The following is a 17,550-nucleotide window of genomic DNA, read 5'->3' on the forward strand; positions in this document are numbered from 1 at the left end:
CAGTCCAAAGTTGTTTTGTGCACATTGTAGTCTGGACACAACCAATGCAAGCATTGTCAGAGTAATTGAAAGCTGAATAAATGTTGCACAAGAACAGGAATCCAGAGGAAAGTTACTGCGGATACCAAAGCTCACCATTCATTCAAAATTATCTTTATTACAACCATTCATTTATTTTTACAAATGCAATTTGAAATCAATTGCATCAATAGATCAAGATATACAGAGAGTAAAAATGTGTGCTTCTTCCTGATTAAACTTCTGACACATCTCAAATGTTTACAAGCCAGTAATTAAACAAGACTATATGATTAATAAATAATAATATCTGGTCCAGTTCAAGTATTTATCAATACATCAAACTTGATATAGAAACCCTGAAAGCCTAATACTATTTATGAGTTGCAGTCATTAAAAAAATTGTTTATGCCTCAGGGCTTAGATTCCTTAGTTTTAAAATGCAAGGTATGTGATATGAAACCATAAAAAGTAATAGGTTGACATGTAAGGTGCTGCAAGACCTAAAGATTTTAAAATATTTAAAATATTTTGCAATTGTTTATAAATAAGTTTTACATACTTATAATAAAGTCTTTGGATTTTCTTCAAGCTACCTTGTGCATGCCCCCAGCCCTCTAAATACAATCATAAAGAATAAGGCAGGGGGAAAAGCAAGTGTTTTAAAATGTCAGGTTTTTAGCAAAATAATTCCAAAGCAAGATTGCCATTTTGGTTGCATAAGCAATTCCACATCTTTCTGTCTTCTGCTGCTGGAATATGTATTCTTCATTGTCTGTGAGATTATTTTTATTAGGATCTATGTTAAAATAACAAATATAGTTATGTTCCCCCTACAGATCAACTGTGCCTTTTCTGTAATATCAGAAGTAAAGATATATTAGTTTTCCTTGTTATTATTCCCTATTTTAATATTTTTGTCAGCTGCCTTAGATAGTTTTAAACTTAAACTTGGGATAAAATGTTTTAACTGACCAATATTACTGAAATAGAAGAAATGTGGTATATGCTTTAAAAATATGCCTGCCTTTATTTTACAAAGTCAAGCCATAGGCTAGGATTTCAAAACTTCTTAAGTTTATGATTCTGAAATATGTTACGTCTCTTGTTATATTAAAGTTGAGACAGGAATGTGGATATTTAATGAATTATTTAATGACACAGACATATTAAAAATAAAAACAATGAAAATATTGGTTCCTCTGCCTTACAATTAAGAAAAGGATGACATTGAAGCAGGTAATACAATCAGATTTTGGTTGGGAGAGCTTGAAACTAAAGATTTTTTTAATTACAAAAGAAAGATTTCATGGGATAATGGGACAACTTTAAAAGTAGCAAATGGTGGAAATATTTTTTTTAAATTGTTGAACCACTTAAACAAGGCTCTAGTCTAGAACAATTATACTTGCAAAATGGTTCAGGACCATTATGTAGTATATTTTATAGTAACTTTTTATGATAGCAGTTACCAGCAGTTATTATATCCACAAGCAAGTAAATACGTGCTCTATTAAGTGAAATCTGTATCAACTTTCCACACACACATAATGTGCTGGGCAGCTATATAATTAATGTAAAATTTATGAACAATAAATTTTAAGACAATTCTAATGAGGACTGTAATATTTAGTTGATTTATATCAGAATGCTTGATTTGTTAAAATATGTTTCATTACTGAAGTAATTAAAAATATGTATTATGTATGTGCCAATCGCATCAGGGCACGTACAGCAGCATAGATAGATTTTTGAACAGCTTCTCATATAGAAGTACTATTATTATATATTCCTGTGCAAATATATTAGGATTTAGCAAACAATGGCTTTAAAAAAAATTAGCTTTAAGAAACATGGAAGAAAGTAGAAAATAAGACTAGCAGGGAAAACATGTGTCATAGTATGCTAGACTTACAGAAATTTAGAGTTATACATACAGTATGTTCACAAATTGAAAATAGAAGGGTTTCTTTAATTCTGTCCATTTCAGTACAAATTAAAAACTCTCTTTGAAAATATATATCATGAACTGCCTTATACTTGACAAGGACAGCCTTGCCCAAAAGAAATAGTATTATCAGCAGTAACATAATATCTTAACTGTACTGGTAGTCCTTGACATACAACTACAGTTTGGACTAGAATATCCATTGTTAAACAAGTGATTCGTGCCCGATTTTACACCTTTTTTGGTCATGGCTGTTAACCGAATCACTGCAGTTAAGTGAATCATTCTGGTAGTGGCTCAGAGCAGCTGAGATCATACTGGTACGGTGGCTCTTTTGGCCCACCCGCCTGCCTGCCCACTCTCTAAACCTGTTTTATGGCAACCGGCAAAGAATGCACGTGTCCACAGCATGCAGTACCTGCGCGAGCCCCAACAATCAGTTGTCACAGGGACGATGGATTGCGCACGGACGCATAGTGCAAGTCAGGCGCATGCATGAACAGAACATACGAGCGCATGATCAGCATACTGGTAGTGACAGTAAGAGTAACCCACCATTGGTTGTAGGTCAAGGACCACCTGTAATGTAATTTAAGCTGTAGTATATTACTGAGCATGATCATTGAACAAAACTACTAATGAAAAGTTTTCATTCAGATCATTTCTTTTTCAGAAAAGCCTCATTCACCAACCAACTAAGGTTGTAACACAAGTAACAGAGAAAATCCCTGAGAATTCTGATTTAAAGAGCACAGTATCCATTATGGAGAGATGGAGCTGCTACTTATAGAAATGTCACTTGTGTTTTATTATATTGCAGGGATTATATTTTTAATGGTGCTCTCAGTCTGGCTGCCAGAAAAAGTTAATTATGATTTACTTTCTTTAGCAAAGTGCAAACCATAGTGCATCATTGAGAACAGCAAACAAATCAGCAAGATTCCAATTTGATTTTAAAAAATCATAGCTTTTTCTCCTCAAAGTGTGGGACAATCCCTGTATCATCTTGGGTTGAGCTGTTTTCTTTTTCATTCATCTTCAGATTCTCTTCTGCAAGCTGTGATAGGTATTTCTATGAGGGACAAAGAAACTGTTTTTAAAGTAATGAACAATTAAATTGTCTAAAGTACACTAGGTATTTCTATGTAAGCATTTAATCATATAGGATCGAAAAAGAAATACAAACCTAATAATTAGTCCCAGTGGCAGCATGACTATACATGTATCAACTCACCTCAGCTTCTCCTCTTGGCCAATCTCGCTTGGTTTACTCTTTAACTGGAGATGTTATGGTGAGCATGTGCAGATATGTTTAATACAAGTTAGCACTTTTTTCCTAACTTAAAGCAAAAATTCAAAATGCTTCCAAGTACCTAGCATGAGTTGCTGAGAAATCCTTGTGCAATATAATTTTGATAATGTGTTTTACAATGATGAAAAAGTTATAGTTTGCACTGAAACGTTTAATAGGATCACAGGTAGTCCTCAATATAATGACCATAATGGAGCCTGTCCATTACAGTTGCAAGTAATGACAACCATGATGTGATATAGGCTTGCTTAACAATCGCCCCTCCGATCTCCTAGATGCCACTGTTAGATGAACGGATGGGTCGTTAAACAAGCATGGGATATCTCATGAGTGGGGGTAGGCCTGCCACCAAGCATGGAAATGTTTGGAAAGCTTTTTGTTACCTGTATACTCACTTTAGCTTCTGCCATACCTCTGGTGCATTTCTTAGCTGCTTTTTCTTTAGAGCTGAACTTTTCCAGGCAAACAAGCTACAGAAAGATTTTATTTCCTTCCTTCCTTCCTTCCTTCCTCCCTCCCTCCCTCCCTCCCTCCCTCCCTCCCTCCCTCCCTTCCTTCCCCCTACTGTTCGCTTCTGGCAGTGACTGATCAAGATAAATAACACACAGATTTTGCCACCCTTTTTCTTTGCATCCATATTTCTCTCGGAGCAGTGGAGTTGTGATCTTGGTCTGAGGGGTAGTGAGATCTTGCCCCTGTCATGGTCGGACCACTTCCTATTGAGGCTTGACCTTCGGAGACCAATCCCCCGCTGTAGGGAGGAGGAACCGATTAGGTGGTTCCACCCCAGGCATCTTATGGATCCCCAGGGTTTCCAGACGGCGCTTGGCATTATGCCTGATACTCTCGCCCGCATCAGTGGAGACCTTAGTCACTACTTGGAACTCGGTAGCGTCTGAGGCTCTCCACCTAATTGCGCCTTTACGGCCGATCCGCAGCAGTGGATCCAGGAGGGCTCCTTGGTTTACCGAGGACCTCCGGGAGATGAAGCGCCAAAAGAGATGCCTAGAGCGCCGCTGGAGGGCCAGTAAATCCGAGTCAGACCGAGCACTCTTAAAAGCCTGCATCGGAGCATATCTATCGGCATTACGGACAGCCAAGAACAACCACATTGCCGCTCTGATTGCGTCCGCTGAGTCCCGCCCTGCCGCCTTGTTTAGGGTGACCCGCTCCCTCTTAAACACGAGGGTTGCGCGGAACCCTTTACAAGGTAGAGCAGAGGAATATGTCAAGTTCCTCGTGGACAAAGTTGTTCGGCTTCGGATGGACCTGGACTCCAATTGTGCAGAGCCAGCCGAGGTACCGGGGGAAGGTCTTGAACGACACCTCTGGACTGATTTTCAACCTGTTGCTCCTGATGAAGTGGACCAGGCCATGGGAGCGGTGAGTGCCTCCACATGTGTACTGGACCCGTGCCCCTCCTGGCTGGTCGCGAACAGCAGGGAGATGACGCGGGGCTGGATCCAGGCGATGGTGAATGCCTCTCTTTGGGAGGGTTTCTTTCCACCGGCATTGAAGGTAGCGGTGGTGAGACCCCTCCTGAAGAAGCCATCACTGGACCCAGCCAGTTTGAACAACTACCGTCCAGTCTCCAACCTCCCCTTCATTGGGAAGGTTGTTGAGAAAGTGGTGGCCTCGCAACTCCGGCGGTCCTTGGATGAAGCCGATTATCTAGACTCCTTTCAGTCTGGTTTCAGGCCTGGCTACAGCACGGAAACCGCTTTGGTCGCACTGACCGATGATCTCTGGAGAGCCAGGGATGGAGGTCATTCCTCCATCCTAGTGCTCCTTGACCTCTCAGCGGCCTTCGATACCATCGACCATGGTATCCTTCTGCGACGGTTGCGAGAGGTGGGGGTGGGAGGCACCGTTTTTCGGTGGTTCTCCTACCTCTCGGACAGGTCGCAGTCGGTGTTAGTTGGGGTGGAGAGGTCGACCCCTAGGCCCCTGAAATATGGGGTTCCTCAGGGTTCGGTCCTGTCCCCCCTGCTATTTAATATCTACATGAAGCCACTGGGTGAGATCATTCAACGGCACAGGATAAAACACCATCAATATGCTGACGATACAGAGTTGTATCTGTCTGCCCCGTGCCAACTCAGTGAAGTGGTTGACATGATGTGCCAGTGCCTGGAGGCTGTTAGGGTCTGTATGGGGGTTAACAAACTTGTACTCAATCCAGACAAGACCGAGTGGCTGTTGTGTTTCCCTCCCAAAATCTTGGTCAATATTCCATCACTCAGGCTGGGGGGTGAAAATCTACGCTCCTCAGACAGGGCTCGCAACTTGGGGGTCCTCCTGGATCCACAGCTGACTTTAGAACACCATTTGTCGGCTGTGACCAGGGGGGCATTTGCCCAGGTTCACCTGGTGCACCAGTTGCATCCCTACCTGGACCGGGAGGCGCTCGCAACAGTCACTCACGCCCTCGTGACCTCAAGACTGGACTACTGCAATGCGCTCTACATGGGGCAGCCCTTGAAGAGTATTTGGAGACTTCAATTCGTCCAGAACGCAGCCGCGCGAGCGATTGTGGGTGCACCTCGGTACACCCACGTTACACCTATCCTCCGCGAGCTGCATTGGTTACCGATCAGTCTCCGGATACACTTCAAGGTGCTAGTCGTAACTTATAAAGCCCTTCATGGTATTGGATCTGGGTACTTGAGAGACCGCCTGCTGCCAATTACCTCCCACAGACCCATTAGATCTCACAGGGTTGGCCTCCTCCGGGTGCCATCTACCAGCCAATGCCACCTGGCTATTACCCGGGGGAGGGCCTTCTCTGTGGCAGCTCCGGCCCTCTGGAATGAACTCCCCGCAGGGATTCGGACCCTCACCTCTCTCCAGGCCTTCCGAAAAGCCGTCAAAACCTGGCTTTGCCGGCAGGCCTGGGGGTGATGAGTTCCCTCCCCTCTCGACATGTATGGTTGTGCGACTGTTGTCTACTTTTATTATTTGTATTTTGTCTTTTTATGTTCCCCCTTTTTTCCCCCTTGAATTGTTCGCCGCCCTGAGTCCTCCCGGAGAAGGGCGGCATACAAATACAAATACAAATTAAATGGTTAAAGGGGATTGAGATTGGAGAGCAGAAAGAGAGTTTAGTTTCAGCACCTAATTTGGGGAGGGGAGGGGAAGAGTTCAACAAGTCTGTTCCTCACATTTTTTTGTATTTTCTTTATTGAAGAACTGTAGTTTTTTGCAGGAGAAAGCAAGGGAAAGTTTTGGGGAAGCTCATCCTGAAGTTACAACCTTTGCATGCAGACAGCTTTGACTTCTCCAAAGCTAGTTTAGCTGAAAAGGTAACCTAGGGGCAAAAAAGCTCTAAAAATAGCCACCGTTTCTGCAAGGAATTGTTGGGAATGCTGAAAATGGTGACTGTTTCCACGAGGCATGGGGGGAAGGCTCAAGTGCTGCAGGGTCCCATTAGAGTAGGATGTTGGGGAGAGATTCAGGGAGCGTGGTCCCTGAATCTGTGGTCCAGTGTAAGGGCAAATGTCCCCAGGGTTGTTGCAGCTGCCATAAATTTGAAACAGGATTTTCAGACAATCCCAATCAGATTGGGCAAGGACTTTTTTCAAGATCTAAATAAAATAGTTTTGAAATTTATTTGGCAAGGGAAAAAAGCTAGAATAAAACTTAAACTACTACAAGATGCTAGATCTAGAGGAGGATTTGGGCTACCTGATTGGGAGCTATACTATCAGGCAACAAACTTGATGTGGATTAAGGAATGGACATCATTAAAAAACTCTAGATTATTGAATGTAGAAGGTCACGAGTTACTGTTGGGATGGCATGCTTTCTTATGGTATAAGGGAACTAAATCACATGGTTACTTTAGAAGACATTATATAAGGGAGGCGTTGTTGTTAAACTGGGAAAAGGTTAAAAGATTACACTATTTGAAAATTCCAGTCTGGATATCAACAATTGAAGCATTTTCATATCCAATAATATATAAAAAGGAATTAACAGTCAGATATATAGAATTATTGAATACAGAGGGTGAGCTCAAATCTATTCAAGAGTTGAAACAAGAAGGGATGGAAATGAACTGGTATTCATATGTACAGATACAATCTAGATAGAATGAAGATAGAAAAACTAAAGGTCTTTATAATAAAATGACTGAGTTAGACAAAATTTTAACAGGCACTGATGAAAAAGTAATTAAAAAAACTATATGGATATTTATTGGAGTTTAAATTGCATGAAGAACAAGTCAAAGAAACTATGATAGCCTGGGGGAAAAACTTTAGGTATGGGATTGACTTAGAGAATTGGCAGAAATTGTGGTCTCAAAATTACAAAATGACAATGTCTACTGCATATAGAGAAAACTTGTATAAGATGTTTTACAGGTGGCACCTACCCCCGACCAGAATCGCAAGAATGTTCAAGAATAAATCAGAAAAGTGTTGGAAATGTCACCAGATACCTGGCTCATACTACCACATGTGGTGGACTTGCACTGAAGCTAAAAGATGCTGGACTAAAATCCACATGTGGTTGGAAAAAATAACACACAAACAAATAGACTTTAAACTAGAGGTCTTTTTATTGGGGATCATACCAGAAATCTACAACAAAGACTTAAAATATCTGATTGTAAATGTGTTAACAGCAGCCAGAATTGTATTTGCAAAAAACTGGAAAAACGAAACAATACCAAAACAGGAAGAAGTTATTCGAAAAATAATGGACTGTCCTGAAATGAGTAAATTGACATTTGAAATTAGAGAGCAAGAGGATGAACAATTTTATAAGATATGGGATTTGTTTTATCGGTGGCTAGGGGAAAAAAAAAACTTTGGAAATGAAAAATAATATACTTATGCTTTAATTGAAGAAAGTAAATGATGATATAATTATGCTGTGAAATAATCTAACAATAACACAATGAAGAATTAATATAAGGTCTGGTGATATAATGTATAAGGTTAAGAACTTATTATAATGATATTTCGCTGCTAATAAGCAATTCTAATAGGGGAACAAATGAAAACTGGTATATATAGGCAGCGATGTTTTGTTGAAAAATGAAGGAATAAGATCTCTGTTTGAAGGTATGAAATGCAAGGTTAACAATAAATATAAGTATACTTTCTGGGGGAAAATAATGCTAATGTTAATTGAATATATATTGTAGAATGAAAATGAGGCCTTTAGTTATATTAGATGAAACATTTGAGACGGTAAATATTATTTGAAGATGCAGATGTTAAAACACTTGTAACCAAACGACATGCTGTATGTGATGATGGTTTTGTGTGTGTGTGTGTGTGTGTGTGTGTGTTTTTGTTGTTGTTGTTTTTGTCTTTTTCCTCCTTTTTTGGGGTCTTTTCCCTTTTTTTTTTTAAACCCTAGGTTATTGTGGTGTCTACTAAATATATAACAGAGAGATACGGGGTGTGTGTATGGGCGGAAACGTAGTAGGGATGCACCTGTAATCAAATGACATATTGTATGGGATGATGGGTTTTTTTTTCCTTTTTTTGTGTGTGTGGATTTTTTTTCTTCTTTTCCCTCTGCCTTTCCTTTTCTATTGTTATGTGATTATGTTGTCTATGTAACAAAAATAAAATAAAATTATTTAAAAAAAAAATTGAAACAGGATTATATGTAACTTGGGAGTGGGGGGAGAAGGGTCTATCATAACTTCAAACAACCATAAAGTGACCGGTTCTATTTTGAGGTTTACCTATAATGAGTTTCTTTTAGGCTAAATAATGTGAAATGTTCCCTGGAGAAGAATGATTTGAGCATACCTTACGTACTAAAATGTTGGTGATTCATATAATTCTTAAACCTCTTTTGAATCAATGTTGCTAAAAGAGTACTTAGGAATGCTTTAAAATTATATATTAAGTGCAGATTTAGTTCTGGTTTTATACATACCTAGTATTTTCCTTTCCTTAGAATTCAAAATATGAAAGATAAATATAAGCAAGACAATCAAAATAATAATTTACAATTTTTCAAAAAAACTAATAGAAGGGAAGACAAGTAACGTCTATACAAGTAGCCTTCACTTCAACTATTCATTAGTAATTGTTTGAAGTTACAATGGAACTGAAAAAAGGGACTTACAAATGGTCCTTACCCTTACAACGATCTCAGTGTCCCTGTGATTGCATGATCTTGGCAAGGGGTGTCAAAGTGATGGCCCGTGGACCAGTTGCATCACACGCTCGCCACACCCATCCCAGCTTCACGAAGGTAAAAAAGTTGTGATATGTTACGTGACATCAACGTGACACAGTACGTTTGATGCCCATGATCTAACAAACTGCTTGTACTTATCATAGTTGCAGTGTCGTACAGTTGCCTAATCACTAATTGCAACCTTTCCTGACCTTCACAAGCAAAGTCAATAGGGAAACAGCTGGGAAAATGGCAAGTGGCAATTAAGGCAAAAAAGATTATAAAAATCGAGTACAGTTACAAGATGCCTCACTTAATTTTGCAGTTCCAATTAGTCATAAATTGAGGACAAACTGTAACATTTAGAGCTGAAAGCAGCCCCAAATTAATAGTGAATAGAAAGTGTTTTCATCTGATTTTCTGGAAAGTTCCCAACTCACATAGTTAAAATGGCTAAACGAAAGAAAAGCCATATATGGGCCATTATGTAGTATCATCTCTCTTATTTTTTAGTATGATCCCTCTTCAACATTCAGGAACTGCTCAAACCGAGGGGTTCCTTGCTTATTCATTTCTTTGTCTGTTTATTGAATGTATATGGCTGCCTGACTCCTCTGTGACTCTTGATAGTATACAATATTAAAACAATTCCAAAGTACAAAGAAAATACCAACATGTTTGTGGGGAAATGTCAGCCTCCAAACAGAGCCACGTAACACCCAAGGGATTGGCCGCTCACTCTAGCCTAACGCCTGGGAGCAGAGCCAGGTTTTGAAGACTCTTTAAAGCCAGGTCTGGGTGGGAGCCAAATGGCAAGGCAATACCACTGATGCAAAGTAGGACCTTTGGAACAGCTGTGCACTTAATTAGAATTAAATTCAGTAGACATGCATACATGCACAACACACACACATACAAGAAGCTGATACTCTTAGACCTTCTGGTAAAGAAGCCCTGCCAAACCAATGCCACTTAGTTCACACTCTTAAAAACAGATTCATCTGTTGCTTAGGTTTACTAAAACCATTAATATATCCAGATCTTAATAAGCAAGTACACATTTATCCAGCTATGTCAAACTGCTTTGGTCTTAGATTTAGTGGAACACCAAGAATCCTAAAGGCAAGCCCTTCATCTGTTCCCATCTCCTTTTTCAATTAAGCTAGTGCATGACTGATTACCATGCTGTGTGCATCATATCACTTCTTGCTCTAAATAAAGGCCAAGGTGAGGTGACAATCTTCTCTTGATCTCTAATGATATGATGTGTAAAAATTCTTCAGATGTGCAACTCGAGAATTAAACTGAAGTATTTTAGCATTTAGTTTATTGCTTCCTAACTTACATTCTACAAAACTGTGAGAGAGATGGAGGGTTAAGAAATACGGAATACAAATAAATAAAACACCTATGTTTCTCAAACAGTGTAAATGTATTATGTGAGTTGTCTGAATCTATTCAGCTTTCACTAACTAAACAAGCACCTAGAACATTTTTGAGGCCCCCACTAACCAAACAATGAGTAGAACATTTTTGAGCCCCTGTCCAAACTGAAATAACTTGGAAAAAATCATTGTTAAAAAAGGGTGGATGCTTTTAAGTGAAAAGCCATTGGGAATCCTACTACCTTTTCCTTCAGCATTGTAAAAGAGGGTTTTCAGCATTCACTACAATGGAGGTCAAATATTGAAAGAGACTCAATATCAAATTGATTCTAAAATTCATAAATGTTATTCCAGAAGACACACACAAATGTATGCATTCTTATACATCCCTTTATTTTTAAAGTTGAGGGGTAAAAAGTGTATTATTAAACCATGTTTCATTTCAATGTTCCTTTCATTGACCAACTGATTGAAACAGACAGGTAGGTATTCCTTATAAAAGGCAGTTTTGGGATCCAAATTGCTAGGTGAACTTGCAAAGTTTAAGAAACACAGTTCTAATTAGTTCATTTTAGATTTAACTCAGAAGTATGACATGTTCAACATTCTTATAACATATGGAAATGATAATATGAGCTTCAATATTCCATGGAAAAGTACATTTGAAAGTGCAAAAAACATTTTTGCCTTCTTTCTGCTAGCTTCACATTTTTAAATTTTATAACTTATTTTATCCCAAACATAATTTGTTCAGAATAACAGAGTTGGAAGGGATCTTGAAGGTCTTGTAGTCCAACTCTCTATTCAAGCAGGAACCCCTATATCATTTCAGACAAATGGTTGTCCAATCTCGTCTTTAAAACCTCCATGTTGGAGCACCCACAACTTCTGGAGGCAAGTCATTCAAAACAGAAAAACACAACACTGAATAATGATATCTATATACTACTAAAACTCTTGTATCTGATTGTTTATAACATTCAATTGGCCAAAATCATGTGTTATAAGGCAACAATTTTTAATCAAGGTATCTCAAATGGATTAACTTAAATATTGCATCAAAAATTTGGAAACTATGACTCATGTGGGATTGAAATTTGGAAAAGTTGTATCTGCTTCAGTGATGTGTTGTCATTTCCAACACTTCCTGCCAGCTTCCCACATGTCAGTAGGGAAGGTGGCAAGAAGTTGCTAGTCCAAGGACAGTAGGCAAATAAGTGGCTGCTGCCAGATGAGGGAGGGAGAGAGTGAGTGCGCAAGAGTGAGGCATAACAAGGTTCAGGAGAGTACAGAGAAGTGCATGGCACAGGTCAGGGAAGATGCCCGAGGGTATAGGTTGGGGAGGATGCCCAAGAGGTCTGACAAGGCTCAGGGAGGGTCTGTGAGGATGGAGCACAGATTGGGGAGGGTACATGAGAATATGGGTAAGGGAGAATGTGCTGGAATGTGAGGAAGGCAGGGTGAGAGTTAGGAAAAACATGTTGGAGGTACTAGTAGGAAAAGAAATAACTCTGAAATGATGTCCTAACAGGTTAGTTTCCTAGTATTCTTGGTATTTCTAAATCACTGTTTTACATACCTTCCTAAATTTGTTTTATTTTGCTTTATTTGTTTTACAACAAACACATGCATATGAAGGACAACATTCTTCAAAGCTCTTAGAGTAAATAGCAGTATATGATTTATACATTGAAGCTTGAAAAAAAAAACCTGATAAAATAATATCATGATTAAAATGAAGAAAAAGGAACAATCTGAGGAAGAAACTGGATATCAGGATGTAATACTGCCTTGTGTTTGTGGAACGTTATAAATAGAGGGTTGAGGTGAAGAGGTGCTAATTCTCTTGGGAAAAATTCAATGCGATCTACTGCAAGCTTAAAGTAGCCACATAACCCAGCAGACTCTGGAGGATGCAAGCAGATATTGCTGCTGTAGGCTAAAATACCAAGATAGAGTGTGAGGTAATCTTGCCTGTGTAAATCCCAGAAATCTCAAGAAGTGGGAACAAATTAAGTGAGATTTCTTGTGGTTGACACAAAAGTGCAAGCAGGCTAGGTCTAATATAGCTCTGGCATTAGCAACTACTTCTTCCTTTGAAGGAGCTGCCAGAAGGTAATTACCAAAGTAATGAAAAACTTATCTCACTTGAAAGTATTAAGTGGACTCATACAACCCTGTTGCATTTTAATACTCTTTTGCTGGAGTTGAAAGATCAAAGACAAGCATCTTGAACTGAAACAGATACTCTCTAGTAATAAATGAAGGCACTGGTGATAGTCTGTCCTGATTCATTATATGGATATAGATGTCCTTCATATCAGTCATGTAAACTGGTAGCTATTAGAGGTGAGAACACTTGAAAATGGGATGAAGAATCAGTGTGAAAATACGGTTTTGTTTCAAGTTGTGAAATTAAGGAATAAACCTTCGCTTCTATCTCAAATATAGGCAGGACATCTATTCTTCCTTTGCACGACAGAGTGGTTACTTTGGTTTGCAAGATAACAAGGGGGGGGGAACACGGACACGGGAGTGGGCCGGAGCATCACGGTCGTAACAGGGAGGGGCAGATATGGCGGGGACTTTAGGGCTGGCCATTCCCAGGGAAGGAGGGCTCGCTATGTCACAGAGATCCCTCCTTCCGGCCCTACGAGTCCCACTCCAAGGCCAGATGGCGTGAGTAATCAGGACCCTGGTCTCAGGCTGTTGTCGCTAAATGCCAGGTCTGTTGTTCACAAGGCTCCCCTCGTCCAGGACTTAATTTTAGACGAGGGGGCAGACCTGGCATGTATTACTGAAACCTGGCTGGGCCCGGAGGGAGGAGTCCCCCTCGTAGAGATGTGCCCAGAAGGCTTTCAGGTGCTCCATCAGCCGAGAGCCCAGGGAAGGGGTGGAGGTGTGGCAATTGCTATCCGAGAGTCTCTAGTACCTCGTAGGATCCCTGCTCCGGAGCTTGTCGGGTGTGAGTCCCTGCTGGTGAAGTTGGACCTCAAGGGTCAAGTGGGTTTGCTGTTAACGTACCTGCCTCCCAACAGCGTTGCAGCAGCCCTCCCCTCGCTCCTCGTGTCGGTAGCCGAGCTGGCAGTTAAGTTCCCCAGGCTCATGGTTCTGGGGGATTTCAATTTGCCTTCGCTCAGTGAACACTCTGATGGAGCGCAGGAGTTCATGGCTTCCATGACAGCCATGAGCTTGACCCAGGTAATTCGGGGCCCAACCCACTCAGCGGGTCACACGCTCGACCTCGTATTTCTCTCGGAGCAGTGGACTTGTGATCTTGGTCTGAGGGGTAGTGAGATCATACCCCTGTCGTGGTCAGACCACTGCCTACTGAGGCTTGACTTTTGGAGACCAAACCTCCACTGTAGGGAGGAGGAACCGACCAGGTGGTTCCGCCCCAGGCGACTTATGGACCCCTTGAGGTTCCAGACGGAGCTTGGGGTTATTCCTGATACTCTCGCCCACAGTCCGGTGGAGACCCTGGTTGCTGCCTGGAATTCGGCAGCATCGGAGTCTCTTGACCGGATTGCGCCACTACGGCCGCTCCAAGGCAGTGGATCCAGGAGGTCTCCTTGGTTCACCGAGGAACTCCAGGAGAGAAAGCGCCGGAAGAGACGCCTAGAGCACCTATGGAGGTCCAACAAATCCGAATCGAGCCGAGCACTTCTAACATCGTGCATCAAGGAATACATCAGGGCAATTAGGACGGCAAAAAGAGCTTACATTGCCACCTTGATTGCCTCTGCTGAGTCGCGCCCAGCCGCCCTATTTAGGATAACTCGTTCCCTCCTAAATAGGAGGGTTACGGAAGCTCCCCTGCAGGGTAGAGCTGAGGACTACGTCCAGTTCTTAGCGGACAAAGTTGCTCGGTTTCGGTCGGAGTTGGACTCCGATTCTGCAGATCCAGCCGAGGCACAAGGGGATAATCTGGTAGACCACCCCTGGGTTGAGTTTCAGGATGTTGCCCCTGGGGACGTGGACAAGGCCATGAGAGCTGTGAGTGCCTCCACATGTGTACTGGACCCGTGCCCCTCCTGGCTGGTTGCTAACAGCAGGGAGGTGACACGGGGCTGGATCCAGGCGGTTGTTACTGCCTCCCTTCGGGAGGGGGTCTTTCCCCCCGCACTTAAAGCGGCGGTGGTGAGACCCCTCCTGAAGAAACCATCTTTGGATCCAGCCGTTCTTAACAATTATCGTCCAGTCTCCAACCTCCCCTTTGTGGGGAAGGTTGTTGAGAAGGTGGTGGCCTTTCAGCTCCAGCGGTCCTTGGAGGAAGCTAGCTATCTTGACCCATTCCAGTCTGGCTTCAGGCCTGGCTACAGCACAGAAACCGCTTTGGTCGCATTGACCGATGACCTCTGGAGAGCCAGGGACGGAGGCTACGCCTCCATCCTGGTTCTCCTTGACCTCTCAGCAGCTTTCGATACCATCGACCATGGTATCCTTCTGCGACGACTGCGGGAGGTGGGGGTGGGAGGCACTGTTTTGCGGTGGTTCTCCTCTTACCTCTCGGACAGGTCGCAGTCGGTGTTAGTTGGAGGGCAGAGATCAGCCCCTAGGCCCCTAACATATGGGGTGCCTAGGGATAAAATACCACCAGTATGCGGACGATACCCAGCTGTATCTGTCCGCCCCGTGCCAACTCAATGAAGCGGTGGAAGTGATGAACCAGGGACTTGAAGCTGTTAGTGACTGGATGAGGGCTAACAAACTCGTGCTCAACCCAGATAAGACCGAGTGGCTGTTGTGTTTCCCTCCCACCAATTTGGCTAGTATTCCATCTCTCAGGCTGGGGGGTCAAACACTGCGCCCCTCAGACAGGGTCCGCAACTTGGGAGTCCTCCTGGACCCACAGCTGACTTTCGAACATCACTTGTCAGCTGTGACCAGGGGGGCATTTGCCCAGGTTCGCCTGGTTCACCAGTTGCGCCCCTACCTGAACCGGGAGGCCCTCACAACAGTCACTCGTGCCCTTGTGACCTCTAGGCTGGAATACTGCAATGTGCTCTACATGGGGCTGCCCTTGAAGAGTATTCGGCGACTTCAGCTAGTCTAGAATGCGGCCGCGCGAGCGATTGTGGGTGCACCTCGCTTCACCCACATAACACCTATCCTCCGCGAGCTGCACTGGCTACCTGTCGATCTCCGGGTACGCTTCAAGGTGCTACTTGCCACCCATAAAGCCCTCCATGGTAGTGGATCTGGATACTTGAGAGACCGCCTACTGCCAATTACCTCCACACGACCTATTAGATCTCACCGGTTAGGCCTCCTCCGAGTCCCATCTGCCGGTCAATGTCGACTGGCAACTACGCGGAGGAGAGCCTTCTCGGTGGCAGCTCCGAACCTGTGGAACGATCTCCCCGTGGAAATCCGTACCCTCACCACCCTCCAGACCTTCCGCACAGCCCTCAGAACTTAGCTTTCCCGTCAGGCCTGGGGTTAAGACTACAACCCACCCGAATAGTATGAATGTTGTGTTCTTAATTTTGTATTCGTCTTATATGTTAAAAGTTTGTCTCCCCCCCCCCCTTTTAAGTTGTAAGCCGTCCTGAGTCCCCCCAGGGAAAAGGGCGGCATATAAATAAACTTTAAATCTAAATCTAATAACAACAGCATAGTATTGTGAAGGCCCCTAGAACCTGAAGGCACAGCTCTGCTTATTATAATAAAAACCTAAAGTTAGTTAGTTTTTAATCTCCATTTAAGGGGGGAAAAGTGAAGGCAATCTACCAAGTTTACTGCTACAGTTATGAACCATGAATTCAAGTAAAAGAAATGTTTGGATCTCTGAAACTGAATTTAGAAAATGCAAAGTTGGCTGCTTCTATTGCTAGAACTATTATATATAGACAGGGATAGACTCAGGGGTGGGCTTCAAAAATTGCAGCAACAGGTTCGCTGCCCCATTGCTGGGTGAGCATGGCCTAGTTGGCCTCCTGCACCACGGCAAGGGTGGGGATTGGTTTCTCCCTCCCCAGGCTCTGGGGGCTTTCCTCAAGCCTCTGGGAGGGCAAAAACTGCTTCCTCCAGGCTCCAAAGGCCGGAAACAAGCCTGTTTCAGGGCTTCCAGAACCTCTGGTAGGCCCGATTTCCTCCGTCCCCGAGTCTCTGCGTGGGCCCTGCACTTAACTGGTATAATGAACAGGCTGCATGGAGACTCATGGGAGGGGAGGGGTGGGAGGGGTAGGGAGGAGTGGGTGTGGCCAGCCAGGAATGGCATTTGGGGATTTGCAGAACTGGGCAGAATCCTAGTTAGGGGATCGCCCAAAATCTGTGCAAACCACCAGCAGCCCACCCCTGGATTGACTGGAAGATTGGTTTTAAGCATCATACGAAGCTCCTTGTTACAAGAAGGTATTACATAAAAAGCAGTTGTATTTCACTATGAAAATCTAAGTTTTACTTCACTGTCTGTCACTGAATGAAACAATAATGATCTTCAGTCTGATGTTGCCTCCTTAACCAATTCATACAATCATGCCTTGAGACTGAACAGTATTTTTTATGGTTCAGAAGCTGCAACCAATTTGGTGCTTTATGGTATTAATCTGCTGGATACCAATCATATTATCTTCCCGTGGGATGTCTTTGGGGCTTCTATTTTTATATTATTTGGTAAATGATACAGCATAGTTATCATTTTCTTCCACAAAAGATCTGATATTGACCTTGGTATTTAACTATCTAACCCATATACACTTAAAAAGATTGTATGCTACTGAAATAATATAATTTAT

The 17,550-nt window shown here is 42.5% G+C and overlaps 1 protein-coding gene across 1 annotated transcript in view; it reads right to left on the bottom strand.

The window, feature by feature from the left end:
- Positions 1-247: 247 nt before the first annotated feature.
- Positions 248-17,550, bottom strand: part of RBM20 (RNA binding motif protein 20) — a 115,224-nt gene continuing 97,921 nt past the window's right edge. Inside the window, exon 13 of the mRNA XM_032225965.1 lies at positions 248-3,038. Coding sequence (XP_032081856.1) covers positions 2,928-3,038 — 111 coding nt within the window. The 3' untranslated portion in view covers positions 248-2,927. The remainder of the gene's footprint in view (positions 3,039-17,550) is intronic.

This window comes from Thamnophis elegans, chromosome 10 (genome assembly GCF_009769535.1).
Source record: "Thamnophis elegans isolate rThaEle1 chromosome 10, rThaEle1.pri, whole genome shotgun sequence".
Classification (NCBI taxonomy): Eukaryota; Metazoa; Chordata; class Lepidosauria; order Squamata; family Colubridae; genus Thamnophis; species Thamnophis elegans.